This window comes from Camelina sativa, chromosome 20 (genome assembly GCF_030686135.1).
Source record: "Camelina sativa cultivar CO46 ecotype springtype chromosome 20, ASM3068613v1".
Taxonomy (NCBI): Eukaryota; Viridiplantae; Streptophyta; class Magnoliopsida; order Brassicales; family Brassicaceae; genus Camelina; species Camelina sativa.
In genome coordinates, this window is record NC_141899.1 from 13,388,725 (window position 1) to 13,411,934 (window position 23,210).

The 23,210-nt window shown below is 38.6% G+C and overlaps 1 protein-coding gene, 1 long non-coding RNA gene, 1 other non-coding gene and 2 pseudogenes across 6 annotated transcripts; 3 read left to right on the forward strand and 2 right to left on the reverse strand.

Annotated features, from left to right (window-relative positions):
• The first annotated feature begins 284 nt into the window (after positions 1-284).
• Positions 285-1,408, forward strand: LOC147918809 (uncharacterized). Its single transcript, XR_015592338.1, has 2 exons — positions 285-639; positions 1,054-1,408. It is a non-coding gene; the product is annotated as an uncharacterized LOC147918809 (long non-coding RNA).
• A 4,742-nt stretch (positions 1,409-6,150) lies between these two features.
• Positions 6,151-6,257, forward strand: LOC147918810 (small nucleolar RNA R71). Its single transcript, XR_015594206.1, has one exon. It is a non-coding gene; the product is annotated as a small nucleolar RNA R71 (small nucleolar RNA).
• Positions 6,258-7,823: 1,566 nt separating this feature from the next.
• Positions 7,824-11,568, reverse strand: LOC104770753 (uncharacterized; annotated as a pseudogene). Its single transcript, XR_015592566.1, has 10 exons — positions 11,346-11,568; positions 10,850-11,176; positions 10,635-10,700; positions 10,371-10,509; positions 10,152-10,279; positions 9,774-9,925; positions 9,512-9,647; positions 9,351-9,435; positions 8,775-9,048; positions 7,824-8,678 (listed from the first exon to the last, which is right to left on the reverse strand). The product of XR_015592566.1 is annotated as an uncharacterized LOC104770753 (transcript).
• A 5,080-nt stretch (positions 11,569-16,648) lies between these two features.
• On the forward strand, positions 16,649-20,551 carry LOC104770755 (magnesium transporter MRS2-11, chloroplastic-like). Of its 2 annotated transcripts, XM_010495211.3 has the most exons (15): positions 16,649-17,104; positions 17,294-17,366; positions 17,453-17,523; positions 17,640-17,725; positions 17,813-17,903; positions 18,086-18,154; positions 18,784-18,837; positions 19,034-19,072; positions 19,184-19,349; positions 19,424-19,469; positions 19,547-19,627; positions 19,707-19,789; positions 19,980-20,023; positions 20,102-20,226; positions 20,309-20,551. In XM_010495211.3, the coding sequence occupies exons 1-14, from the start codon at positions 16,727-16,729 to the stop codon at positions 20,195-20,197; spliced, it is 1,377 nt and encodes a 458-aa protein (XP_010493513.1). In that variant the 5' UTR covers positions 16,649-16,726; the 3' UTR covers positions 20,198-20,226; positions 20,309-20,551. The 2 variants fall into 2 exon arrangements, with proteins under 2 accessions (XP_010493513.1, XP_087362025.1); XM_087505899.1 differs by lacking the exons at positions 16,649-17,104; positions 17,294-17,366; positions 17,453-17,523; positions 17,640-17,725 and having other exon boundaries at positions 17,824-17,903; positions 18,086-18,170; positions 18,784-19,072.
• Positions 20,511-22,784, reverse strand: LOC104770754 (uncharacterized; annotated as a pseudogene). The gene is made up of 4 exons (XR_015593496.1): positions 22,373-22,784; positions 21,306-22,226; positions 21,169-21,216; positions 20,511-21,086 (listed from the first exon to the last, which is right to left on the reverse strand). The product of XR_015593496.1 is annotated as an uncharacterized LOC104770754 (transcript).
• Between the last annotated feature and the right edge of the window lie 426 nt (positions 22,785-23,210).

The window sequence follows — 23,210 nt, forward strand, 5'->3', positions numbered from 1 at the left end:
GTAAATTATATAACACCAAATCATAAAATATATCAAAAATAAAAAAAGATTTATCAAGTATTAGAAAATTAATCTAGTAATTTAAAAATATATATTTCAAGTATTACAAATTTTAAAATGTAAATAGAAAAGCTGGTTTCTGATTGGTTAATCCATAGAGTTAAGGATCACCCCTCATTAAATACACACCGTTGATTGTCTTAAAATCAATGGACTACCTTCCTTCCTTCTTTCTGACTTCCATTCGCTGTCTTACGCTCCTCTTTTCTCTTTTTTTTTTTTTTGTGTGTGAGAGAAGCTCTTCCTCTTCTCTTCTTCCTCAATAGCTTCTCTCTATGTCCATGATTTTTCATTAGCTTGTCTTCTTCTCCGCATCGATTTTATCAGCCAATTTCCCCATCAGTATAGACGCAACCAAAGACCAAACCCAAGGCAAAATCGGATGATTCGTAGCAATCGGAGGAAGCGAAATCACAATACCACCACCGAAACATACATGTTCATCGGAATCAAACACACTCAGTATCATTCTGTGATTGATTGTGGTTTCCGTTTGTTTTTCCCAGAGACAGATGCTGGTTCACTTTCTGGGTTTATAGCCAAAAGTCTTTCTAATTTGGATTCTCCCCTTCTCTTCAGGTCAGATTTGTTTCGTTCTAGCTTTTGTTTTTGTGATATTCAGTTAGGTTAATGACTTGAATCTTCTGCTAGTTTTTTTCTGTTTCGTTTAGGTTATTGATTAAGATCTAAGATGAGATTTAGTATGGCTTTTCTCAGATTGATTTTGAATCTGATTTATGTGTGTGTTAGAAGCCAGTGATTAGAGTAACTGAAACGGAGACATCACATGTATATAACTCAGTTTTCTTCATCACTTGTGAAGTTCTTGGTTCCTCTTCCTCAGATCCTTCTAATAGATTGTGTTTTGTATTTGTTTCTTTTTTTATTTACGTTGTTGTTTGTTGATGGTGAACTTTGCAGAGAAAAACCTCAGCTGGTGATTCTGGGACCATATGTCTGTCTGCTTATGTTATTTCGGTTTTTTGATTTCAGGTTGTTCAACAAAATACTGCTTCTTGCTTGTGTTTGACAACTGTCAAGAAGGAAGACAAGCTTGAGTTCACTGAGGTGTGGCCATTGTTATTGGTCTCTACATATGCGTTATATGACTCTATGAAGAAATAGAGAGTTCACACAATGCCAAAAAGCTCTAAGGTGTTCTGCTGATGGAATGGCGTTGGCTGTTAAATAGTATGAGTTGGAGATCTACTAGAGTTGTATTTCCTCTCATTTAGGATGATCTTTTGTGTTTAAACTCTTTTAGGATGATATTATGGTATGATTAGGATGATGTTATGATTAGTATTTTTAATCATTATTTTCTTTTTAATTAATAGCGTTTTAAATTGGAAATTAACCAATATCAAACATGTGACCAGTTTGTGACCAAATCAAATAACAAACATGTGACCAGTTTGTGACCAAACAAAATAACAAACAAAAATTTCAAATTCAGACTCTTGGAATTAGTCCCAAAATCGTCCCGCTATAGGACTATAAATATGGTCACAAAACAGTCCGTAAGTAAACTTGGTTGCATTTCAGTCGGAAATGTGTAACTCCAGCTATGGTCACTTAACAGTCGCTTATAAACGACTATACTTTCTAGTCGGAAATCAGTCGCAAATTAGAGACGATGTTGCGACCGTTTTATTTTGCGACCATTTTTTAACGACTCCCAAAAATGGTCGCTAAGTAGTCGCAAAACCCTAATTTGTGACTACTTAGCGACTATTATAGGAGTCGCAAACGGCGTGTTTTCTTGTAGTGGGTGTGAAGATGGGGTTTCAGAACCTAAAACATGCTAAATAAAATAGTTAGAATCAAGGTCCTTGTTTTTAGTTCTATGATGCATGGTGAAGGAACTCTATATTTTTTTCTACACATGCAATCCTATCAATCATTCCCTTTAACATTCATTAACAGAGAACCGTGAATCAAGCTAAGCAATGTCGTTGAACTCATTTGGCTAGGGTGAAGGGTTGGAGACTTAGATGGTCTCTTTCTCGAGTGGTTTCATCAATACATGACAAGGTTCTCTCACGAAAATGAGTTGAGCTTAAGAGAAGGCTAAAGGTTGAAACCAACTGATACATACAAGAGAAGCGTCCTGTCTACCCAAAGAACATTCCAAACCGAAGTTGGTCCTATCTCTACCCTTCATCAGAAACATCGTCTCAAACCCATTCTTTCACTCTTTATACTTGGTCTTAGGAGAAGTTCACTTATTATCATTCTAGCAGATTGGGAAATCTTTATTATCACTATGGTTCTTTTTCTTTTCTTCTAAGGACTCTAGACATCATAAGCATTTTTACTTTCTTTTCCTTGTCTAATCTTTTTATTTCATGCCCATAACCAATTACTCTTTTTACTTCGGTCAACCCAAATCCTTTACTAGACTTGTAAAATTTGAAAGCACATCCCCCTCCTAAAGACTTTCTACCCTTTACTTCCGTTTTACACTTCATTTTTCTGCACAAATCCATACCTAATACCCAAAATCGAGTTCTCACCTAGTCCTACTAGTCCGGATAATGCAAACTAGAACTACACAGGATCCTACTCTTGTCAGTTAGAACCTAACACTTTCTAACAAGCTCAACTCGGAAAAAGGCCTGACACTCAAGAATACAATTGGCTTGAAAGAACGGTTGGTTAAGGGTGCGGGAACTGTTCCAAAGATGGGAATCAGCTACTTGGATTGACAAGGGTGGTAAAAATGTGAAAGACAATCCAAGTATGTATATGGTATCCATGAGTTCAACTTCAATGCATAACAGGATAATTGCAAGTCAGGATTAGGTTCAAGTAGATAAGGAATGATATCAATTCAAAACATGCTTCAATCTTAACTTTTCAGGTTCAATCAACAAGCATCAAAGAACTAAGAACGAGGGCCTTGATCCTATCCTATTGAATCCAGCATGCTAACAAGATTACAATCATCATCAACCCCTATGCTAAATGCAACAACCCTATATGAATAAACCTAGACTCAATCCTAATATGCAATTGCAAACTACATGAACACTCTGTTTTTGTGGAAATTTTCGAAATTTTTTCAAATTTTTATGGTTTTTCTATGCAAATAGATGGATGCAGACTCAAACATGATATGATGCAAAAATTTGAAATAAGAATCACAAAACACGACATTAGATACATCATCTCAAACCCTCCCCCAAACTTAAATTACACAGTCTCCTGTGTAAGAAAAATTTGCAGGAGGATTTAAGAATCACAACAGAAACAATGCAGGAATGAAATGGTATGTACAAAGGAAAGGTCGGAGTACCTCAGTAGTAGAAGAAGGAGTCCGTGCTCGCCCAAGGAGGAGCGTGAAACTGACTATGTCCTTCGCCTTGTTCGGGATCCGCGGGTGTGACATCAGCTGGTTGGTCGACTTACTGCTCAACCGCTTGCGTGCCCTGATGATCACCTTGAGCTTCAACTCGCCACTCAACCTCAACCTCATGCTCATCTCGAGCTGCAGAACAACGCGCTGATCGGTGACTAGAAGAGGCTCTGGAACCTCGCGAACCGCGTCTCCTTCTCTCCCTGGACTCATGTGACGAGTGGAGTGAAGGAGCGGGTGAAGGCGGACGCTCCTGTGACACATATGAAGATTGACGTGCTAGGGAGGGAACCGGAGAGAGTGTTCTCTGACGAATTGGCTCGATGGAGACTTCGTGTGTGGCTCGAGAGAGGGGCTCGATCGGGTGTTGGCTTGAGTGGCTCAAGCGTGGTAATTGGAGCATGTGCGGAGTGAGATTGGCTCGAGCGTGACAGCAGAGGCGTGGCTCAAACGAGTGCAGAGTGATGAACCTCTCAGTATGGGTTTTGTCTGATTCCACGCCGTCGGTTGAACCTTGCTCGAGTCGATGATGGTTGAGAACGCACGGTGGTGGTTGAACTCTGCAACACCTCTTCTTCATTATCCCAAACTTCTTCCTTAATTTCCTTAGAGGAGAACTTCTCATTGTACCTTGGAGCTTCTTGATCTGCCCACTCATCTCCTTCACCATAGCTGTTAACTCTTTCACTGAATCCCTTAGAATCTGAGTATTTTGGAGTTCATACAAACTGTCAAGCGCATGAGGACTTGACTCTTGCGGTTGGTGAGGTTTAGGAAGCAGGTCTTGATGCTTAGGGAGGGTAACGACTGCACTCGAGTTGGAGAATGGTCGAATGACACTTTGAGTTTTCTCTTTGGTTACCAAAACCTCAGTTTCTGCCTCATTCACACTCTCAAAGATGTCAAGCCCAGCTTTATGATTTTTCTCTCCAATCACGAAGGTCTTCCCATCAATAGTTGGTTTCTTCTTAGAATCCTTGATGTCAAACTTCATCTTGAAGTTTTTACCCAGATTGAGATCAATCGTCCCTTTCTTGACATCAATGACTGCTCCAGCTGTAGCTAAGAAAGGTCTTCCCAGGATTAGTGGATCTTTAGGCTCTTCATCCATTCCCAGCACCACAAAATCAATAGGAATCTCAGCTTGTCCAATTTTGATGGGCAAGTTCTCTAGTAGACCATGAGGCAATCTAGTAGTCCTATCAGCCAATATTAAGCGGAGGTTGCATGACTTGTATTCGTTGAATCCTAGCCTCTGAGCTACAGAGAGGGGCATGAGGCTTACGGAAGCACCAAGGTCACATAGGCACTTTTTGAAGGTCAATGGACCTAGAGAACAAGGCAGGGTGAAAGAACCAGGGTCCTCTAGCTTCTTTGGGATAATCATCTTCTGAATAACAGCTTTGCATTCATGAATAACCCCACCTATGTCATGCACTACCCTCTCATCTTCCAAAACCTTAGCTTGAACTCCTTTAGCTATCTTCTCCTTCTCTTTGGTCCTTTCTGTTACCAAATCAGTTAAAAACTTTTGATATTGAGGCACAAGTGCAAATGCATCAAGCAAAGGCATCCTAAGTTCAATCTCCTTGACTTGGTTTTCGAACAGAGCTTTATAATTCTCAGTAAGCTGCTTCTTAAACCTCACTGGAAATGGTAGAGGTGGCTTGTATGGTGGAGGAATGAATCTCACAGGCTTATCCTTGGGAGCAGTGGGTTCTTTAGTAGCTTCAGGATCAGATTGCTTGGCTGACTTAATTGGATCCTTGAGCACCTCGACAGGATCCTTTATCTGAACTTCATATTGAAGAAATTCCTCCCCATCTAAACTTTCAGTGTCCTCAGTGAGCCGTACATCTACAACTTGGGTGGTGATGGCATGCATAGTAGCATAGTCCTTGGGGTTTTGAACTGCTTTTCCAGGTAGTTGGTCAGTTGTTGGGGTAGAAGTAGAATTAGTCTTGCCTTCCATATACTTCATCTTGGAGTTAAAAGCTTCAAACTTGACATTCAGATCATTGTAAGAACATTCCATCCGCTGACTGAGTTCAGCAAACTTCTTAGCAGTATCCAGAGAACCACTAGCTTGACCTTGAAGAAGTTGTTGTAGCATGTGCTTCATTTCTTGATCTGGAGCTTGAGTAGGTTGAACTTGTTGAGGTGAAAATTCTGGTGGTGGTCCGGAAGGAGCGTGATAACCTTGCTGGAACTGTTGCTTAGGCACGAATCCTTGATTGTAAGGAACAAAAGGTTTTTGCGGACCTTGTTGTTGCTGCTGAGGGTACACCTGATCTTGTGGATTTGCAACATTTGTGCTCCGGTAAGACAAATTGGGGTTCGTCTTGTAGGGGTTATAACCCTTGTTGTATCCACCATGATTCTGGACATAGTTGATTGCTTCAGACTGCTCACCCTTCCCATCCTGAACTTGAAAAGGGTCATCCTCAGATACAAAATGGACAGTCTGCTGCTAACTTAGCAAGAGGCGGTCAAGCTTGTCATTGACATTCTTAAGGTCCCTCTTGTACTTCTCCTCAGACCCAGCGTCGCCGCGAACTGTGCGGTCATAATCCTCATTGTAGTTGCCGTCAGACTGAGCGAGATTCTCAACCAGTTGCCATCCTTCCTCAACGTCTTTGTTCAAGAAATTACCGTTAGAAGCAGTGTCAAGCAGCATGCGGATTTTTGGAAGTACACCACGGTATAGAGTGCTCAGCTGTGACTCGTTGCTGAAACCATGGTGTGGACACTGGCTGCAGTAACCCTTGAAACGCTCCCAGGCTTCACAGAATGATTCTGAGCTCTTCTGAGTGAAGCTGGAAATCTCATTCCTGAGACGTGCTATTCTGGAGTTGGAGAAAAACTTGGCCAAGAATGCTTTCTTGCAGCCATCCCAGGTGGTGATTGATCCCTTGGGAAGGTTTTTCTCCCATTGATGAGCCTTGTCTCCCAGGAAGAATGGGAAGAGGCGCAACTTGTAACCGTCCTCACTCACGCCGTTGATATTGGTAAGACTGCAAAGACGGTCGAATTCGTCCAAGTGGTCGAGTGGATCCTCCATAGGCAAACCGTGAAACTTGTTTCCTTAGATCATGGTGATCAGACCACTTTTGATCTCGAAGTTGTTATTCTGCACGGCGGGAGGGACGATTCCAGCACGCTGAGTATGAGTGTTCGGCGCATCCCCAGCACCAATGTTTCGCGGTCCCGGATGTGGTTCATTATGCTGTTCCATAGGGACTGGTACGGGTTGATCGGTGGAAATACGAGCTTGTCGTGGGCGTTGCAACCGATTGATTTTGTCGATAACAGGAAGGAGATTCTGATGCCCTCTTGATCTGGTGTTCATGCAAGGTTGCAATCAACATGTACCTGAGGTGCAAGACAAACAAGCAAAAAACCAAAGCAAGTCAGTACTCAGAATGATAAGTGTAACAGAACTTAATCTTGCAAAACTTGAAATCTTAAATGTAGCAAAACGATTCCCAAATGGCAACGGCGCCAAATTGATACTAGGATTTTTGTGTCTCCTAGTCGGTTCAATTAACCTTATGCATTGTAATACTTAAGGTGTCAATCCAGTTGGGGAAGTTTACTATCACTCAAGATGCAATCAAGAAGTCACAAGTTAAGCCAATTCAAAGAGTGTTTTTATCTAACAGTCCTAGAATGATCAAAATGCGAAACGGAAATGAGTCACAGAACTAGAAACAAGAATGCATGACAAGAAGCAAAAGTGAATGAAAACGCAAACGATTCTAAGCATGAACAAACGAAACAGTTCCAGGAATGTAATAAAAATCGGAAAGAAAGAAGTCCTAAGGATAGGGTAATTGATGTCGGTGGAGTATCCTAGTCTAAGGAGTGTTTAATATACCACAAGCAAAGTATCCCTAAACAATGAACATCACAACTTAGCTAATCCAATCTCTTGGCAAAAGCTACTCAGACTCAACCACTTCCATACCTAGCTCTCGCTAGAGAAACGTGGTTGAGCAGGCATGACAAACAAGTTCATTCACGTCAACAAACATCCTAGACAACTAATCTCTTAGGCTAGGAACGTAAGTCTCTGCCACTAGTTGGTCAGACATTTCATCAAACACCTTTTGGGTGCGGAAATGTCTCGAACCTAGTTCCAATTGATCAGAGAGAAACTAGTAATTCTAACTCTAGTCCAGAAGGGAATCATACAATCAAAGCTTAAACACTCTACATCCTAAGATCCTCCACCTAATCTATCCCATCCTCAAGAACTAACACACTACTCAGATCCGAAAATCATAGTCAAGGATGCAAAAACAGAAATCATTGAAACATGCATTATTAGGTAGATAAAAATAAGATGAACAACTTTGTAGAAGGAATCAAATGCAAAATCTCAATAATTTCAAAGATATCGGAATACAAGTCTGAGAACGTTTTTTGGAGGCTAGGTTCAAAAACCTTCTGGGAACAAAAACGAGATAAAAGATAGGATGTCTCCGCAAAGACTTAACAAAATGTATATATAGTAGTCCAACATGGAAAGCCCTAAAACTTAAAACGACAAGGTAAAGCGTCGGTTCGGTAATCTCCTGAAGCATGTGAAACCAAACGTCCTTCTTCCCGACATGTGCGATCGAGTCTGTGTGCGTCGAATGGAATGCAATGTCATCATAGCTCGGATGGAAGGCTGAGGAGCATGGCTTGGACGGATAGCTCGGACGGAACGGAGATGGTGACAATGGCTCGGACAAGACGGAGATGGTGATAATGGCTCGGACGAAACGGAGATGGTGACCATGGCTCGGACGAAACGGAGATGGTGACCATGGCTCGGACGAAACGGAGATGGTGACCATGGCTCGGACGAAACGGAGATGGTGACCATGGCTCGGACGAGAATGGCTTCCAACGTCTCCTAAATACCTGAAATACTCCAAAATGCATAATGTATGCAAGGATGATGCAAGAGCTACTTAGACGTGCAAAGTGTATAGAAAGAACTAGAAAATGATGCAAACCAATGAGTTATCCTAGCTAAATGCATGATAAAAATAGGCTAAGAAGAGACAAAATATAGACATATCAAATGCAGACAAGTCTTACAAGCCTTATACTAGAGATGGAGAATAGCTTATCCGAAATATCTGTGACAGCAATCCAATAGCCTTTTAACACCAGCTTTGTTTATAGAGCAGTCCCCAGTTATGCTTCCCTCCTGCAGATTCTCATTGCGAGTACTCCCAAATTTTAATATCAACTCAATCTTCTGTATCTGTTGTTGCTTAAGGTCAACAAAAATATCTGTACAGGCCATCTTTGTAGAATCTAGAAAGAAGAGAAAAAAACAAAGGAATAGAAAAGTGGATACAGCAATTGTTCGCGCACTTGACTTATCTGGGAAGGGAGTGTGTTTTGTAACTCCTCGTTTGAATCTTCTAGTTGGGTATCGAGAAGATCATCTTCTATAATATCCGAGTTGCTTAACAAAACCGATATGTACTGACTCAGACAGAATGTGTTTATCTCAGACTCATTAACTCTGGCAAGTAACCTCGCAATAACATTCCAAATTGCTCTTTTTGCTTCTAAGTCATCCGAAGCAAATGGTAAAGTACTGAATAAACCTTCCAAGAAAGAGAAATCTGCTTGCACAGATTCTTAATGTCAAGATAAAGACATGAAGCAGTTAGATGAACAACTAACAACACTAAGTAAATATTTGCTCTGTTCATCTTAATTGTCAAGTATGATCCTTTACTGAGTATTGCACAAAAAAACATCTTCAGGATGCTTCATCAATATAAAAATCATATACATGTTACTTCTTCCTAACACCACAATTCCAGAATTTCAGAACTATGTAAGGTAGAGTCATGTCACACTCTGCAAACCCAAATGGAAAATTCTGACCAGACATTTTGTGAAAGTAAAGTAATTAGTTTACCTTCCAATACTTCTGGAATAAAATCAACTGTTTCCGACAGCATATTTGCGATCAAAACTCCAGCAGTAACACAAGATGTTGCCACCTACAGTGAAGATAAGTTTATTAGATTATATCTTGAGGTATATTCAATGGAAAGCTTTATGTAAACCTATAAATACCTCAGCTTTGTCCTGAAGTTTCATAAGATCACAGACTAGCTGAAATAGTTCTTTGCTAGAGCAAATCTCTTTAGAATGGCTATCTGAAGCAGAAAGGGCTTCAATAGCCCGGAGAATAATTTCAAGGATGGGGTACCTGAAATCATTCAAAAGGGTACATACTACATTGTAAATCATGACACTTGTTTGTTTTTTGCAAGAATAAAAATGCCATTCATTAACTACTTAATGACCCTTCAGATGAATTTCTATTCTTTCATACTTTTCTGGAATTCTTTCTTTCGTCAACTTGCTCATTTCAAAAGAAAGAAGATTGATCAAGAGACTCGTCAAACCCAGAGTCATTAGTGGAGGGATCAATAGCTGCTCAATCTCTGGTTGACTTTCTATGATACCTAACAATAACCCTACACTCTATGGAGAAAATGGAAAAAATATAGCAAATTCAAAAAGAGCCATGATAAACCAAAACTTACAGAAAATGGTTGAGGGACATGAATAAGCATAAAATAGAGAGTTAAGGAAAGATTTCCATCTGAAACTGAGTCCTATAAAATTCACCAGTTCGATCAACCTTTCAACCATCAATTCGTCCAGTACAAGAATGACTCAGTTACAAGCACAAAAAATCAGAAGTTACCTTCTCAATAAGATGTGGATTCAAGGTATTTTCTGCAATCCATAAAATACGGCGAAGTATATCATCAGACTGCAAACACTCAGCCCAGAAAGTACACCCAGTCCCAGAGAGACCTGTGGTTAGTATCCATCCTATTGGAAACATATGTCAATATTTAGATAACCAAACCAACTGATGAACATGATTTACATTTGATGTCATAAACTGAATTTTTTTACCTACAAACTTCACTTAGGCATTGGGTATCATCAAGAAACAACTGCCCCACAAGTATATTGACGAGTCCGGCTGTAGACTCTACATGTTGCAACATACCTTCATGGCAAGCAAGGTTCCCTATAATCCCTAGACAGATTTCCTTGCAATCCCCAAAATGAAAAAAAAAAGAAATGTAAACATCAAAATCTGTCCAGGAAGACAAATAAAACTAGAAAATTATCACACTTGGCAATTAATCATAGATATACTATATACACTTCTTACTCGAATGCGGGAAGATTCTGAAACCATAAGGTTTGCATGAAGCACTTCTAAAATTAGATTCTGTACCTGCAAATCCAAAGTGAATACAAGAAAATAATCACAACTTCCCGCACATAGAGTTAAATACATGTAACCAAAGCTGCTCTCTTGTCTACATGGAAACCAATACCATCATTCAACAATTCAAAGGGGTATCACTTATCTAAATCCATTACCATTAGCTCAGCATGAGTTCTACTAGCAGCAAGATCCCACAAAACACAACCATGATCTTCCCAAGCTTCTTCCACTGATGACCCGCTCACCATTCCCGTCTTCCGACCTGAACCCACCGTGACCTTCTCCTCAGAAGTGGATTCGTTATTGTAACCTCCAATGTCCATGCTCTCTGGACCACCATTGCAAGTGTCAACACCTTGAACCACATTATTAGCATTCATATGATGGTTACGTTGCTCTTCACTGCTCGAATCAACTGGAAGAAGCTTCCTTATCAGTGAAATAACATAGCTAGGATCAACAGTAGTCGAGATGTCGAACAACTGCAGAACACATAGAGAAATCACTGTTAACAGAAGTTTTAATCGAAAATATACTCTTCAATTGCGACATATGATAAAAAGTTGATCACACAAAGTACCATTGAAACTAGCTTCAAGCTCAATTTCTACAATTTAAAAACTTGAAATTAAGAGTTATTAATGCTCTTACTTCATCGGAAGGAGGTGGAGGATGATGAGATGGGAACTCGTTTTCTCTTCGTTCATAAGAATCGTCTTCTTCTCGAATTTCTCTTCGCTGCTTAGCTTCATCGTTCTCCATTGAATTGAATCTCTCTGGTTTGTTTTTCTCCTTTGCCCTCTTACTTCTTCTCTTTCTCTCGCCCAGAAAATTCGAAACGCCTCTTTGCTTAAGTACTAAATCGTGTTTTGTTTTGTGACCTGCATATTATTCTATATTTTGAAAGTGCCTTAATATTTTCAGTAGAACAAATAACACCCATTTTTTGGATGAACCACGCAGACTGCCAACTGTTAAATGAAGCTCGGGACAGGTGGCAACAAAAAAGATCATTCACAGGTGAGAAATTAGAAATTGAGAAATCTCAAATTAATCCTCCGCCACAAAATTAACGGTCATCTACCACAAATTGCTTATTCACTAATCCAAAATTATTTTCTTTAAGTAAAAAAACATTTTGCTGTAAATAAAGCATACTTCTGTTTGGAACAAAGTGTAGGAAATTAAGTAAAATATTTGTAAGATATTAACATAGGAAAACAAAATTATGAGTTAATTTTTTTTGTATTTTTTTCTTAATAATAGGATTCATTTTGCCGTATATGAAATAAACATGATTAAACCGAAAAATATTTAGTTTTGTTAGAAAAAACATAGATAGAGATACATAATCATTTGAGACTTTTATTGTAAATTAATATTTACTTATTCAAATTATTTCTGTCAAATTTCAAAAAAAAAATTGTTGATTGTGATTTAGAGTGTATCGTTCCTTTTTTTTTTAACTTATCCAAAAATTTCATATATATATTTTTTTTTAACACTGCATACTTTATTAATTATTGGGGAATGTTGACATTGTGAAAGATAGAAGGAATACATAGAGGAATTGATAAATGAAATATGAAATCTGTGGTTCCATGTCTTTGAGCTTTGGCCAACTTATCAGCTAGGGAATTTGTGTGACGTGAAGTCCATCTGAATAGAACAGCATCAAAACGCCTTGTCCAACCTCCTAAATCTTGAAGCCAGTTATCAATATCAAACCTTCTTATTCCGGAGTTGATGATTCCAACTAGAGTTTGGCAGTCTCCTTCAAATATGACTTTACGGTACCCATTTAGCCACGTTTGATGCATCGCTAATACTAGGCCTTGACATTCAGCTTCCAGCGCAGAAGTAACAGCACAACCTGTAGCTTGACTTGCTTCACAAAACTGCCATTTCTCATCACGAATAATCCAAGCTGCTGTTGAGCGTCTCTCACTATTAATAAAACTTCCATCATAGTTGCACTTTAACCACCCTGGTGGGGGTGGCTGCCACGAAGTAGAAAGATTATTTCTGTTGGTTGACGGTTGTGAAGTTTGAATGATGCTTCTTTTCTTCTCTTTGTCAACTGCTAACCATTCATCAGTCTCTCGTGTTGCTTCTTTGAGATCTTGGAACCAGTTGTTATTCCTGTTTTGGAATGTTAATTTGTTGCGACTCGTCCAAAGCTTCCATAAGATCCAGAACGGGAGAAGAGATAGACGGTCAAATATCCTTCGATGCTTATGAAAATCAAAAATTGCCTTCAGTTTTGCTTCGAGGGTGATGTTTGGGTTTTGAAGGCATGTGATCGGTATATTAGATGCACGCCAAATTTGCATCGCATGGGGACAAGAGAAAAAGAGGTGCTCAGTTGTTTCCATTTCAGTAACACAACGTTTGCAGGTGCCATCCGAAGACATGTGACGTCTTTCCAGCTCATTACCGGTGGCCAAGGCTCGTGACATTAGACGCCAGAGGAAATGTTTGAACTTCGGAGGGGTTCTTGTTTTCCAAATTTTCTGTTTGATACGTGGATCACCATGAGGGGGTTGTACTTGAAAGTCGAATTCTGGAAGGTGTGTAGCTAGCCAGTATCCTGATTTGACCGTATACATACCACTTTCTGTGTAATGCCAGCCTAGTAGATCAGAAGGCTGCCAAGCACTTACCTTAATACGAAGAACATGGTTAATATCATCCGGATGAACTCTGTCTCGCACCAGTCCCTCATTCCATCCACTCATATCTGGGAGCATTAAACTATTAACGGTACTATTGTCAACCTGGAAGTGAGGGTGTACTCTCGGTGGACGTGGTGGATGTATAGGGAGCCATGGATTTATCCAATAAACAGAGCTGCCATCACCAATGTTGTAACATAGACCTTTGCAGAGCAAATCTCTACCAGCCAAGATTGATTGCCAACCAAATGATGGTTGTCTTCCTCTGCCTACAGTGATTATTGATGATTCAGAGAAGTATCTTCCGCGAAGAGTACGGGCTAGTAGGCAATTTGGGTTTTGGAGTATTCTCCAGGCTTGTTTAGCTAAGAGAGCTTCGTTGAACTTCTCAATGTCACGGAATCCTAGACCTCGTTCCTTCTTTGGATATTTCAGACGGTCCCACGCAACCCAATGCACCGGATGATTATTTTGATTTTGACTCCACTAGTAGTTAGCAATTACTTGTTCTATTTCTCCACATATGCTCTTAGGGAGTTTGAAGCAGTTCATCGTGAAGACAGGCATAGCCATGGCTATCGCTTTCAATAAGATTTCTTTGCCGCCTTGAGAGAGAAACTTATTGTTCCATATTTATTAAACACACAAATTTGTGAAAAAAATGCCAAAAAAATCTTCGAAAATATTTGAGTGGGACAAGGAGGCATCATCTTATTATATAAAGTTGGGTTTTGAAAGTTAGCCATTAACAAGATTTTGACATGTGTCAAGTTATCAATCTCAGATTTTGACATGTGTAAAAATTAATATTTAATAAGAGGAATTTGATTAAAACAAAAATAAAATATTTTGTTTAAAAAAATATTAATAATATAAAAAGATAATTATCAAAACTTACAGAATTTATAAAAAATACAAATTTTTTAAAATAATTATAAAATTCGAAATTATAATATTATTTACTTATTTTTAATTTTTAAGTTATTAATTCTACAATAAAAATATAGAAAAGGGGATTAAAGAAAATATACAGTTAATTCTTAATTCTAAATTTTGTAAATACTCACTTCTATATAAACATAGATCATCTTATATTTAAATAATTTGTTCAAAAACATTGCTTTCAACTTTGTTTAATTGGGAAAAAATTTTAAATGGAAAGGTAATTTTTTCTTACTTTTTTAAACCAAAATTTCTCCTACTTTCTCCTTTTCCAGTTGGGAATAGGTAAGAATAATATGTTGACCTAAAACAAAGATTAATATATGCGTCTTCTTTTCGTAATACTGTATTTTATAATTTATTGTAGTATTTTTAAAGTGTTTTATTTAATTTATTTTTTTTAACTTTGAATTATTTGGGATATATTACCATGCTTATAATTTTTTATTTTTTCTTTAATTATGCCAAATTAATTTTCTTCTAATTTCTCAACCTTGATTGGTTGGTCATAAACCTTTCTTATTTTTGCAAACATAATTGTTACCATTATTTTCACTCAATCCCAAATGGAGATAAAGAGTAAAAGCTCATCAACCTAATAGATGGGTAAAATAAGTTAATCAAACACAAGCTTACAACAAACATATATAGATAGATTAGAAAAACATAAATCGTTGTTGATAGATCCATAGGATCTCAAAGACTCTGATACCCTGGTTTGCGGAAAGGTTTAAAAGAATTGATATGACCACATATGTCACCAAAATGCAATTATTTTTTCGGTCAAGGGTTCTGAGAGAACTTCATGATGGGTGACCTTCCTGGAAGTGATTGTCGGAACTGTGCGAGTGAGGACAAAACACAGGAAAAGATCATTTGTTGATTTGTAGGGTCGGTAAACAAGTTTTAAAAGTCTCCAAGACGTAACAAACCTGCCATCAAATATGGGTGGGTCCACATGTCGAGAATAGATGTAAGGCCCACTTAGGAAGTTGGGCCATGGACTGAGAGTGGACATGGGCTCACTAAGAAAGGTGGCGGTTTAGGCGTTACAGAGATAGAGACTGCATCATGGTGTGTCAAAGGTATTTCCACGAATACATTGGGAAATTTAATAGTAGTTACTATCAAAACATATTGTGAAGTTAGAAAAAGGTTTTTACTTTCAATGGTTGTCGGAGCAAGCCATTTTGAAATAGCAAAAAGACATGAACATTTTCTCTCCACATAGGAGGAGGGCAGAGCCGAGGTTCTCTCTATGGTGGAGAAGATTAGACACAAGGTTATCTCCCTAAGAGAGGGAGGTGGAGGAGGTTGGACGCAATGTTATCTCCCAAGGGAGGAAGGCGGAGCCAAGGTTCTCTCCATGGTGGAGCAGGTTGGACGCAATGTTCTATCCATAAGGGATGAGGGCGGAGCCGAGGTTTTTTCCATGGCGGTCATACATTATTGTGATGATACATTACTGATTAGTATATTATGTAATATATAAACACATTAATCCAACTATTTCACTTTCACTTCTGCATAGTTACTATCACAAATACATTAGAAAATTTAATATTAGTTACTATCAAAAGATTTTGTAACGTTAGAAAAATGTTTTTACTTTCATTGGTTGTCGGAGCAAGCCATTTTGAGATAGCAAAAAGGCGCGAACATGTTCTCTCCACATAGAAGGAAGACACAGTCAAGTTTCTCTCTATGGTGGAGAAGGTTGGACACAAGGTTATCTCCCCAAGGGAGGAAGGTGGAGGAGGTTGGACGCAAGGTTATTCCCCAAGGGAGGAAGGCGGAGCCAAGGTTCTCTCCATGGTGGAGGAGGTTGCACGCAAGGTTCTCTCCATAAGGGATGAGAGCGGAGCTGAGGTTTTCTCCATGGTGGTCATACATTATTTTGATGATATATCATTGATTAGTATATTATGTAATATACTTTTTATTCAAAATGTTTTTTGAGCCAACAATTTAAGTAATTAAAAAACTATGCAGAAATGAAGTAAAATAGTTGGCTTAATGTATTCATATAGACATTTCTAGGTGGTGATAAAGAATATATTTGTAACACAGAGTATATTTAGGTGTAAAAAAATACAGTTTTAATAGTAACCTACATAAAAGATTTGTAAATGAATATAAATCAGTGTATTATAACAAAAATAAAATTTATAAATAACTAACAACAAATTTTAATATATATATTTTTAAATTTAATTAAATTTATAAAACTTAAAACTCGCACATCGGGCGGGTTCTCATCTAGTGTTTTATAAATCTTTCTAAATAATTTTAAAAAACTTATATAGAAAAAATGGATATTGTTTTATCTTTATTTGTAAAATTATCCTTAAGCTAAAAAAAACCCAACGAAGAATCTCTCCAAAACCAAAGCTTTCCTCGCTCCTACCACCAACAATGGCGTTAACTCCATCTCCCTCTTCATTCACTCCACTCCTCAATTCCTCCGATCATTCTCCATCTCCGTCTCTCCATTACCTTCTTCCTGGATCTTCTTCTTCCTTTTCTCTCCACTTATCTGCCCTGAGTAGAAGAACTCCGATCTACTTCGAAGCACTCAAAGTTTTATCATCATCATCGAGATCGAAATGTTTAGCGAAATCCTCAACAACCGCCGAAGATTTCGTCGGCGATTACGAATCCCTAAACCTTAGCGATGACGATGGTAGTGACACTGGTAATAGTGACGGAGGAAGCGATGATTCAAAGAAGATCAATTCTTCTTCTTCGTCAAGTGATTCTACGTCTCTGGGAATTCGTGAACCCGTTTATGAGGTTTCATTGTTTCTCCTTTTAAGTAAAAAAAAAAATTGAAATTTGCATGTTCATAACATCATCATCATCATCATAGGATTCTGATTTTGTTGTGTAAGAGACATGTGGTTGAAGCTGTCTCTCTGTTGTGTTGTGTCTAATCAAAATTTTAAAACTTTTATGTCTCTGGAATAAATAATATAATAAAAGGTTGTTGAAGTGAAGGCGACTGGAGTAATATCTACGAGGAAGATTAACAGAAGACAGCTTCTCAAATCCAGTGGTGAGTGTTAAATTATACATTTTTTATCTTGATGTTGGTTGTTCTGTTCTCTATGAATAAGTTTACTCTTTTTTTTTTGTCATCAGGTCTTCGTCCAAGAGATATAAGAAGCGTGGATCCTTCATTGTTTATGACAAACTCAGTGCCATCTCTTTTGGTAAATTAGCTTAAACTACCATTTCTCTTATGACAATGATGACCCATCTCTACCTCATTACCCTGTATATTATTTGTATATGACAATCATGGAACCTTTACTTACCTGTTATTTAGGTTCGTGAACATGCGATTCTGCTAAATTTGGGCTCTCTGCGAGCAATAGCAATGCGAGACCGTGTCCTTATATTTGATTATAACCGGTAATTTTGGTAGCAGTATATCTCTTCTTCAGATTATTCACTCTAATTGTTTGTTGATGTTAGTCCAAAGTATTTTCAGGAGAGGAGGAACTTAGGAAGGGCTTTTGTTGATACATTGATGCCTCGGCTTAACCCAAGAAGTATGAATGGAGGACCCTCTATGCCATTTGAACTCGAGGTTTGGTTTGGCTTCATTAATAAATTTCTGGATGATGATTTATTTATGTTAGAAAGAAGAAATATATGTTGTGTATACAGATCAAATATTATGAAAATCATCTCTTCAGCCCTGCATAACTTGAGTTCGAAAAAAGTTTAACCTCTTTGGTGTTAACGTTCATTACTCTGGCTTAATTGAAGGCTGTCGAATCTGCGCTTATCTCAAGGATACAACGATTAGAGCAAAGGCTTATGGACATAGAACCCCGTGTGAGTATGAAAGCTAGTGAGTATATTTCATTTAGTTCTTCTTCACTTTGACTGCTGGACTAGGACATCCTCCATCATTCAGTTGCTTCTGCCTTCTTGCATCGCAAAAGTCAAAAGGAACTGAGTCATGCTATAGAGGATAAGACTGCCATTTTAGAGTCGAATAATGCATTTTCCTATTCATACAAAGTTTAGTGTCTGGTATAAATAACACATTGAACTGAGCATGATACGTACTGACATGAAACCCTGTAGTTTCTCCAAACATTGGCTTATGGCTTTTTAAGATCATACAAGCATGGAAAGGAAGACTAGAACATCATTTCTAGCTCACCACTCATGAATCCCACATCCGAGATCTTGTACAATAATTTGCATAATCCTCTCTAACCAATGAGAGTTTGTCGTTATACTAAAACAATTAGTATTTTGCACAAAGAAAAAATAAAACAATTAGTAAAGAAAGTTTGTTACAGATTGGGTTTCAAAATATCCTCTTCTTCTTTCTGTTAAAATTTATCACGTGCCTACTCTGTCGCATGTGTCTTCTGACGCCTCACATACTCACGATGGAGCTTATCATCATTTCTTTTGCTCTTAACTCTTTATATTTGTGCCATTTGGTTCAGGTCCAAGCTCTTCTTGAGGTTTTGCCCAACCGCTTAACTGCTGATATAGGGCTTGTTCGTTTGGTTGACGCTGGCGGCAGCGACTGCGTTTATGTTTTTAGCCGCTGAATTGAAACAACGTTTAAAAATATTAGACGCAGGTCGTAGCGTTTGCCGCAGCGTCATGACGCAAGTACCCGCGGCAAGCAAACGAACAACCATACCTGCGTCTGCCGCAGCCGCAGGTACCTGCGGCAGCCAAACGAACAAGCCCATATTGGAAGAACTTCGTATTAGTAAACAAAGACTGGTAAACTTCATTAAGTTGTTTATCTATGCATATTCTTGATTCAGTTGTTCACTTCAGAGGACTCAGTTTTCGTTTCTTTGTTTTGTATTTTTCCTTTTACACTTTTTAAAGGTCGAATTAGGCTCCAGAGCTGGAGCTCTTAGACAAATGCTCCTGGATCTTTTGGAGGATCCCCATGAAATACGCCGCATATGCATCATGGGAAGAAACTGCACACTTAGAAGAGGAGACGATGATTTGGAGTGTACGTTACCCTCAGAGAAGCTGATTGCTGAGGGTAAGACTGCAAACATTTCCTCCGTGATAGTCACCACAAACAGATGAATTTAACGAGATTTATTTTCTTTGCAGAAGAAGAGGAGGAAATTAAAATGCTCTTGGAGAACTATCTGCAGAGGTCTTGACTTTTACTCTTGAAGCACTCTGATATGTTACATTGTTATGTAGTAAAACTCTATGGCTTCGTATGTGCAGATGTGAGTCATGCCATGGACAAGCAGAAAGACTTCTGGATTCTGCAAAGGAAATGGAAGACTCAATTGCTGTCAATCTAAGGTCTTGAAGATCACACAACCCTCCTTTCTCTCAAATGAATAGGCACTCTTATCATGATACATTGTTGTTTATTTTCCAGTTCTCGGAGGCTTGAGGTCAGCAGATTTGAGCTGCTTCTTCAGGTCGGTACATTTTGTGTTGCAGTTGGTGCTCTGATCGCAGGTACATTCACAACCCGTTTATGATTTGTAACCTTTGAACTGTGTTAGAGGCTTGCTTCTTCTTTTTGCATTTAAACTACCAACTACCGAGATTGAACTGACTGTGCTATTTATACATGATCTCCAAGCCAATAATTCCTATTTTCCCCTGTTCAACAAATCATCGTAACTTTTCTTTTGGGTGCGTGCAGGTATATTCGGCATGAACTTGAGGTCCTATCTTGAGGAACAAGCTGTAAGCCCTCATCATGTAGCCACATCTTTATACACTATTTTAGCATCACTTCACCGTTAATATCTCGGGTTTATGCAGTCTGCATTCTGGCCAACAACGGGTGGAATCATCATAGGCGCTGCAGTCGCCTTCTTCCTCATGTATTCGTATCTCAGTAGACGCAAAATATTTTGAACCTTCAATCCTAAAAGACAAAAGAAGTGGTAAACCCGTCTTCAATCCTAAAATATTTCCGTTTTCCTTGAAATTTGGTTAAGAGAGCTGAAAATAACGTATATATTACAGGTGGGAAATCCGTGAAGAAAGAAAATTTCATCACACATTTACATTGTGGCATTAGGCCCCTTCTAGGTGTTAGAGCGGAAGTAAGTTCATATCAAGTTTGATATATATATTTATTTGTGTGGTCTCCATTGAACCCCTCTACTTGTGTGTTATGTCCTCATTGCGTATGCTCTGCACTATTGGTTACTGTTAAATCAGTGTATCATTTAATAAGCTTGTATTAAAAGCAAATGAATTTTCAAATCTTTTGTTTTCAATAGTGAAGGGAGAATAAAACAACACAGTATCTAAATCTTCGATTCCTATAGAGGATATTCAAAGACATACAAAAATTTTCCCGTAATAATGTTTTCTCAAGTGCGAAGGTCACGAGCAGATTGACGACCTTCTCTTGCTGAGGTCTTTGGTTCTGAGCCATCAATGGCGATGTTCCCAACACCAACCTCCATCGCTTCCCTCTCATCCTTTTCCTTCGTTGTATTCTCATCTGATGCTTCTTCTTCTTTGGGTTTTTTTGTGGACTCGATGACGGTTTCAATGATCTAGGGACCGGATTCATCCATGGGTGCGTTAGGCACTGAGCAGCTGTTGGTCTCTTCTCAGGTAGAAATCCAAGTATAGGAATAATGAAATCTTGCATAGCAATTGCATCTTCCTCACTGAAGTCATATTTATCCGTTAAGACCTTGCTAAGTGGCCAAAACCGTAACCGCCTGATGTGCCTCAGTTCACCCTGTCGGTTGAAGAAATCTCGTGAATGGCGTCCGCCTAACGCAATCTATATAAACAAAAGATCCCGTTCAAAAGCGCGAAACCATACTTATAAACAAAAAAGAACAATGTGTTTCTCAAATTTTTACCTGTTTTGGCATCACCCCAAGAAGCTCCATCATCAATGCCAAGTGATCCTGAAACCAAAAAGCCCATTAGTTACATATAAGCTCTACTGAAATTATTTGAGTTTTTGACAGAACATGAGAAAGCAAGAGAGATATACCTCATCCCGCTCAAAGTTTTCACCACTGTGAGGATCGAATAGAACATCTCCGGTGGCAAGCTCAAAACAAATGCAAGCAAATGACCACATATCCGCAGAGGTTGAGTATTTTGAGCCAAGAACAACCTCAGGACACCGGTACTGTCTCGTCTGAATATCACTCGTAAACTGTTTATAAGTCCAACAAGCATTCCCAAAATCTACCAACTTGCATTTCCGATCAACATCCGCAAGTAGCTTTTGCCTCGTGGATCGACTTCCTCTCCTATTTCCCCGACTCTTTTGACTATCATTCTCTGCATCTTTTCCTCTCTCCGAACTCTCTTCCGACCCCTCCACATTTGAATTTCCATTTGATGTTGCATCTCTCTCGTTTTCCTCTGAACCTTCCACTTTCTTAGCTTTCTTACGAATCTTCTTTTTCTGATTCTTAGTCAAATCCGCACTGTAAGTGTAACTCTTAGGTTTGTCTTTCTCAGCCTGTCTCTCAGGAACATTCTTGTCCTTAGCAGTTGGAAGTACAAGAGGAGTACCTGCTTTCCTAGCATCTGCTTCAGGGTCAATGGTGGAACAAAGCAGAATATTCTCCGGCTTGATATCAGTATGAATAATCGAGAGCTTGCGGTGAAGATAATCCAGACCAACTAAAATATGAAAACAGATCTCTTTAACCATGTTAAGAGGAACCCCTCTGTAATCACTGTACTTGATAACAGACAAGAGGTTGTCTCCCAAATACTCAAAGACCATACAAACATGGTTCCCATTAGGACCTGCGTGCTTGAAATGATCAAGAAGCTTCACAACACACTTGTTATCTTCCTCATCACCTTCTGCGATCTGTTTCAATATATTTATCTCGTCCATGGCTGCTTCAGTATAGTGCTGAGCACTCTTCTGGATTTTCAAAGCTACGTATCTCTACAAACAGTAAAAATTGAAAGGCAAGATTCACATTCACATTTTTATCCAACAAAGCTAAGCTCAATCCCAACAATGCAATTCATAAAACCCTAAAAATTTGATTATGTGACAAGCGAACCGTAGAAGTGAAGAAAGTGACTTACAGAGTTGTGAGTATCCCAAGCAAGCCAAACAGTGGAGAAATGTCCCCAACCAAGCTTGCTCTGAATGACATAAGATCCATTCTTGAAAGTATCACCGACTCGAACCGTATGGTAGCCTCCTCTCCTGTAATCCTCTGTTCCTTCGTCCTCTGAAGAGTAGTCACTAGCGTCACTCAGACGTCCACCGTTCTTCTCATCCGCCATCGCCGGAATTGTTGAGAATCCTCAATCGATTTTGGAGATTTTAGATGATGAGATCTGGGAAATTCAAATTCAGGGGAAAAACCCCTAAACCCTAGAAATTTGGGAGAGCTTTAGAGGATGAAGGACTTCAAAAAAAAAAAAGCAAATACCAATTAATCAATTAATGCCGATAACAACTAGGGAACCGAACCGAATAATTGATTATGAAACTGATATTAGTGTCTGTCAGAGTGTTAGGGCTTTAGTTGACTCTGTCTGAAAGAGAGTGTACGGAAGTGTAATAATTTGACAGAGAGAGAATTATAACATTCTTTTCTCCTAATGCTAAATAAAATAACATACAAAAATAGCATAAATCTATTTCAATGCAAATAACCTCTGATCCTTAGATAATCTGATGTTCAATGGCAAAATGTAGCAATTTGACCACTTTACCAACTTTGTTTAATGTTAAGTTTTTATTTATTTATATGTTGTTGGGGGCAACTGCAACCACAATCTATAACGTGGGTAACATGAAAACGTTATTTTATATTTTCGTTGCTTTTTGCTAAAGATTTTCATGCTTTGGAGAACTACGATTTCGTTTTTATCTTTGCATAGTCTTTTATGGATTACTTCCTTCATTTATGGA

What these genes read in the sequence shown, in the direction of transcription:
- LOC104770755 (XM_010495211.3), top strand. Translation starts at nt 16,727, where the DNA reads ATGGCGTTAACTCCATCTCCCTCTTCATTCACTCCACTCCTCAATTCC. An exon ending in ACAGCTTCTCAAATCCAGTG is followed by an intron (nt 17,367 to 17,452) that starts GTGAGTGTTAAA and finishes TTTTGTCATCAG; the next exon opens with GTCTTCGTCCAAGAGATATA. An exon ending in CTATGCCATTTGAACTCGAG is followed by an intron (nt 17,904 to 18,085) that starts GTTTGGTTTGGC and finishes GCTTAATTGAAG; the next exon opens with GCTGTCGAATCTGCGCTTAT.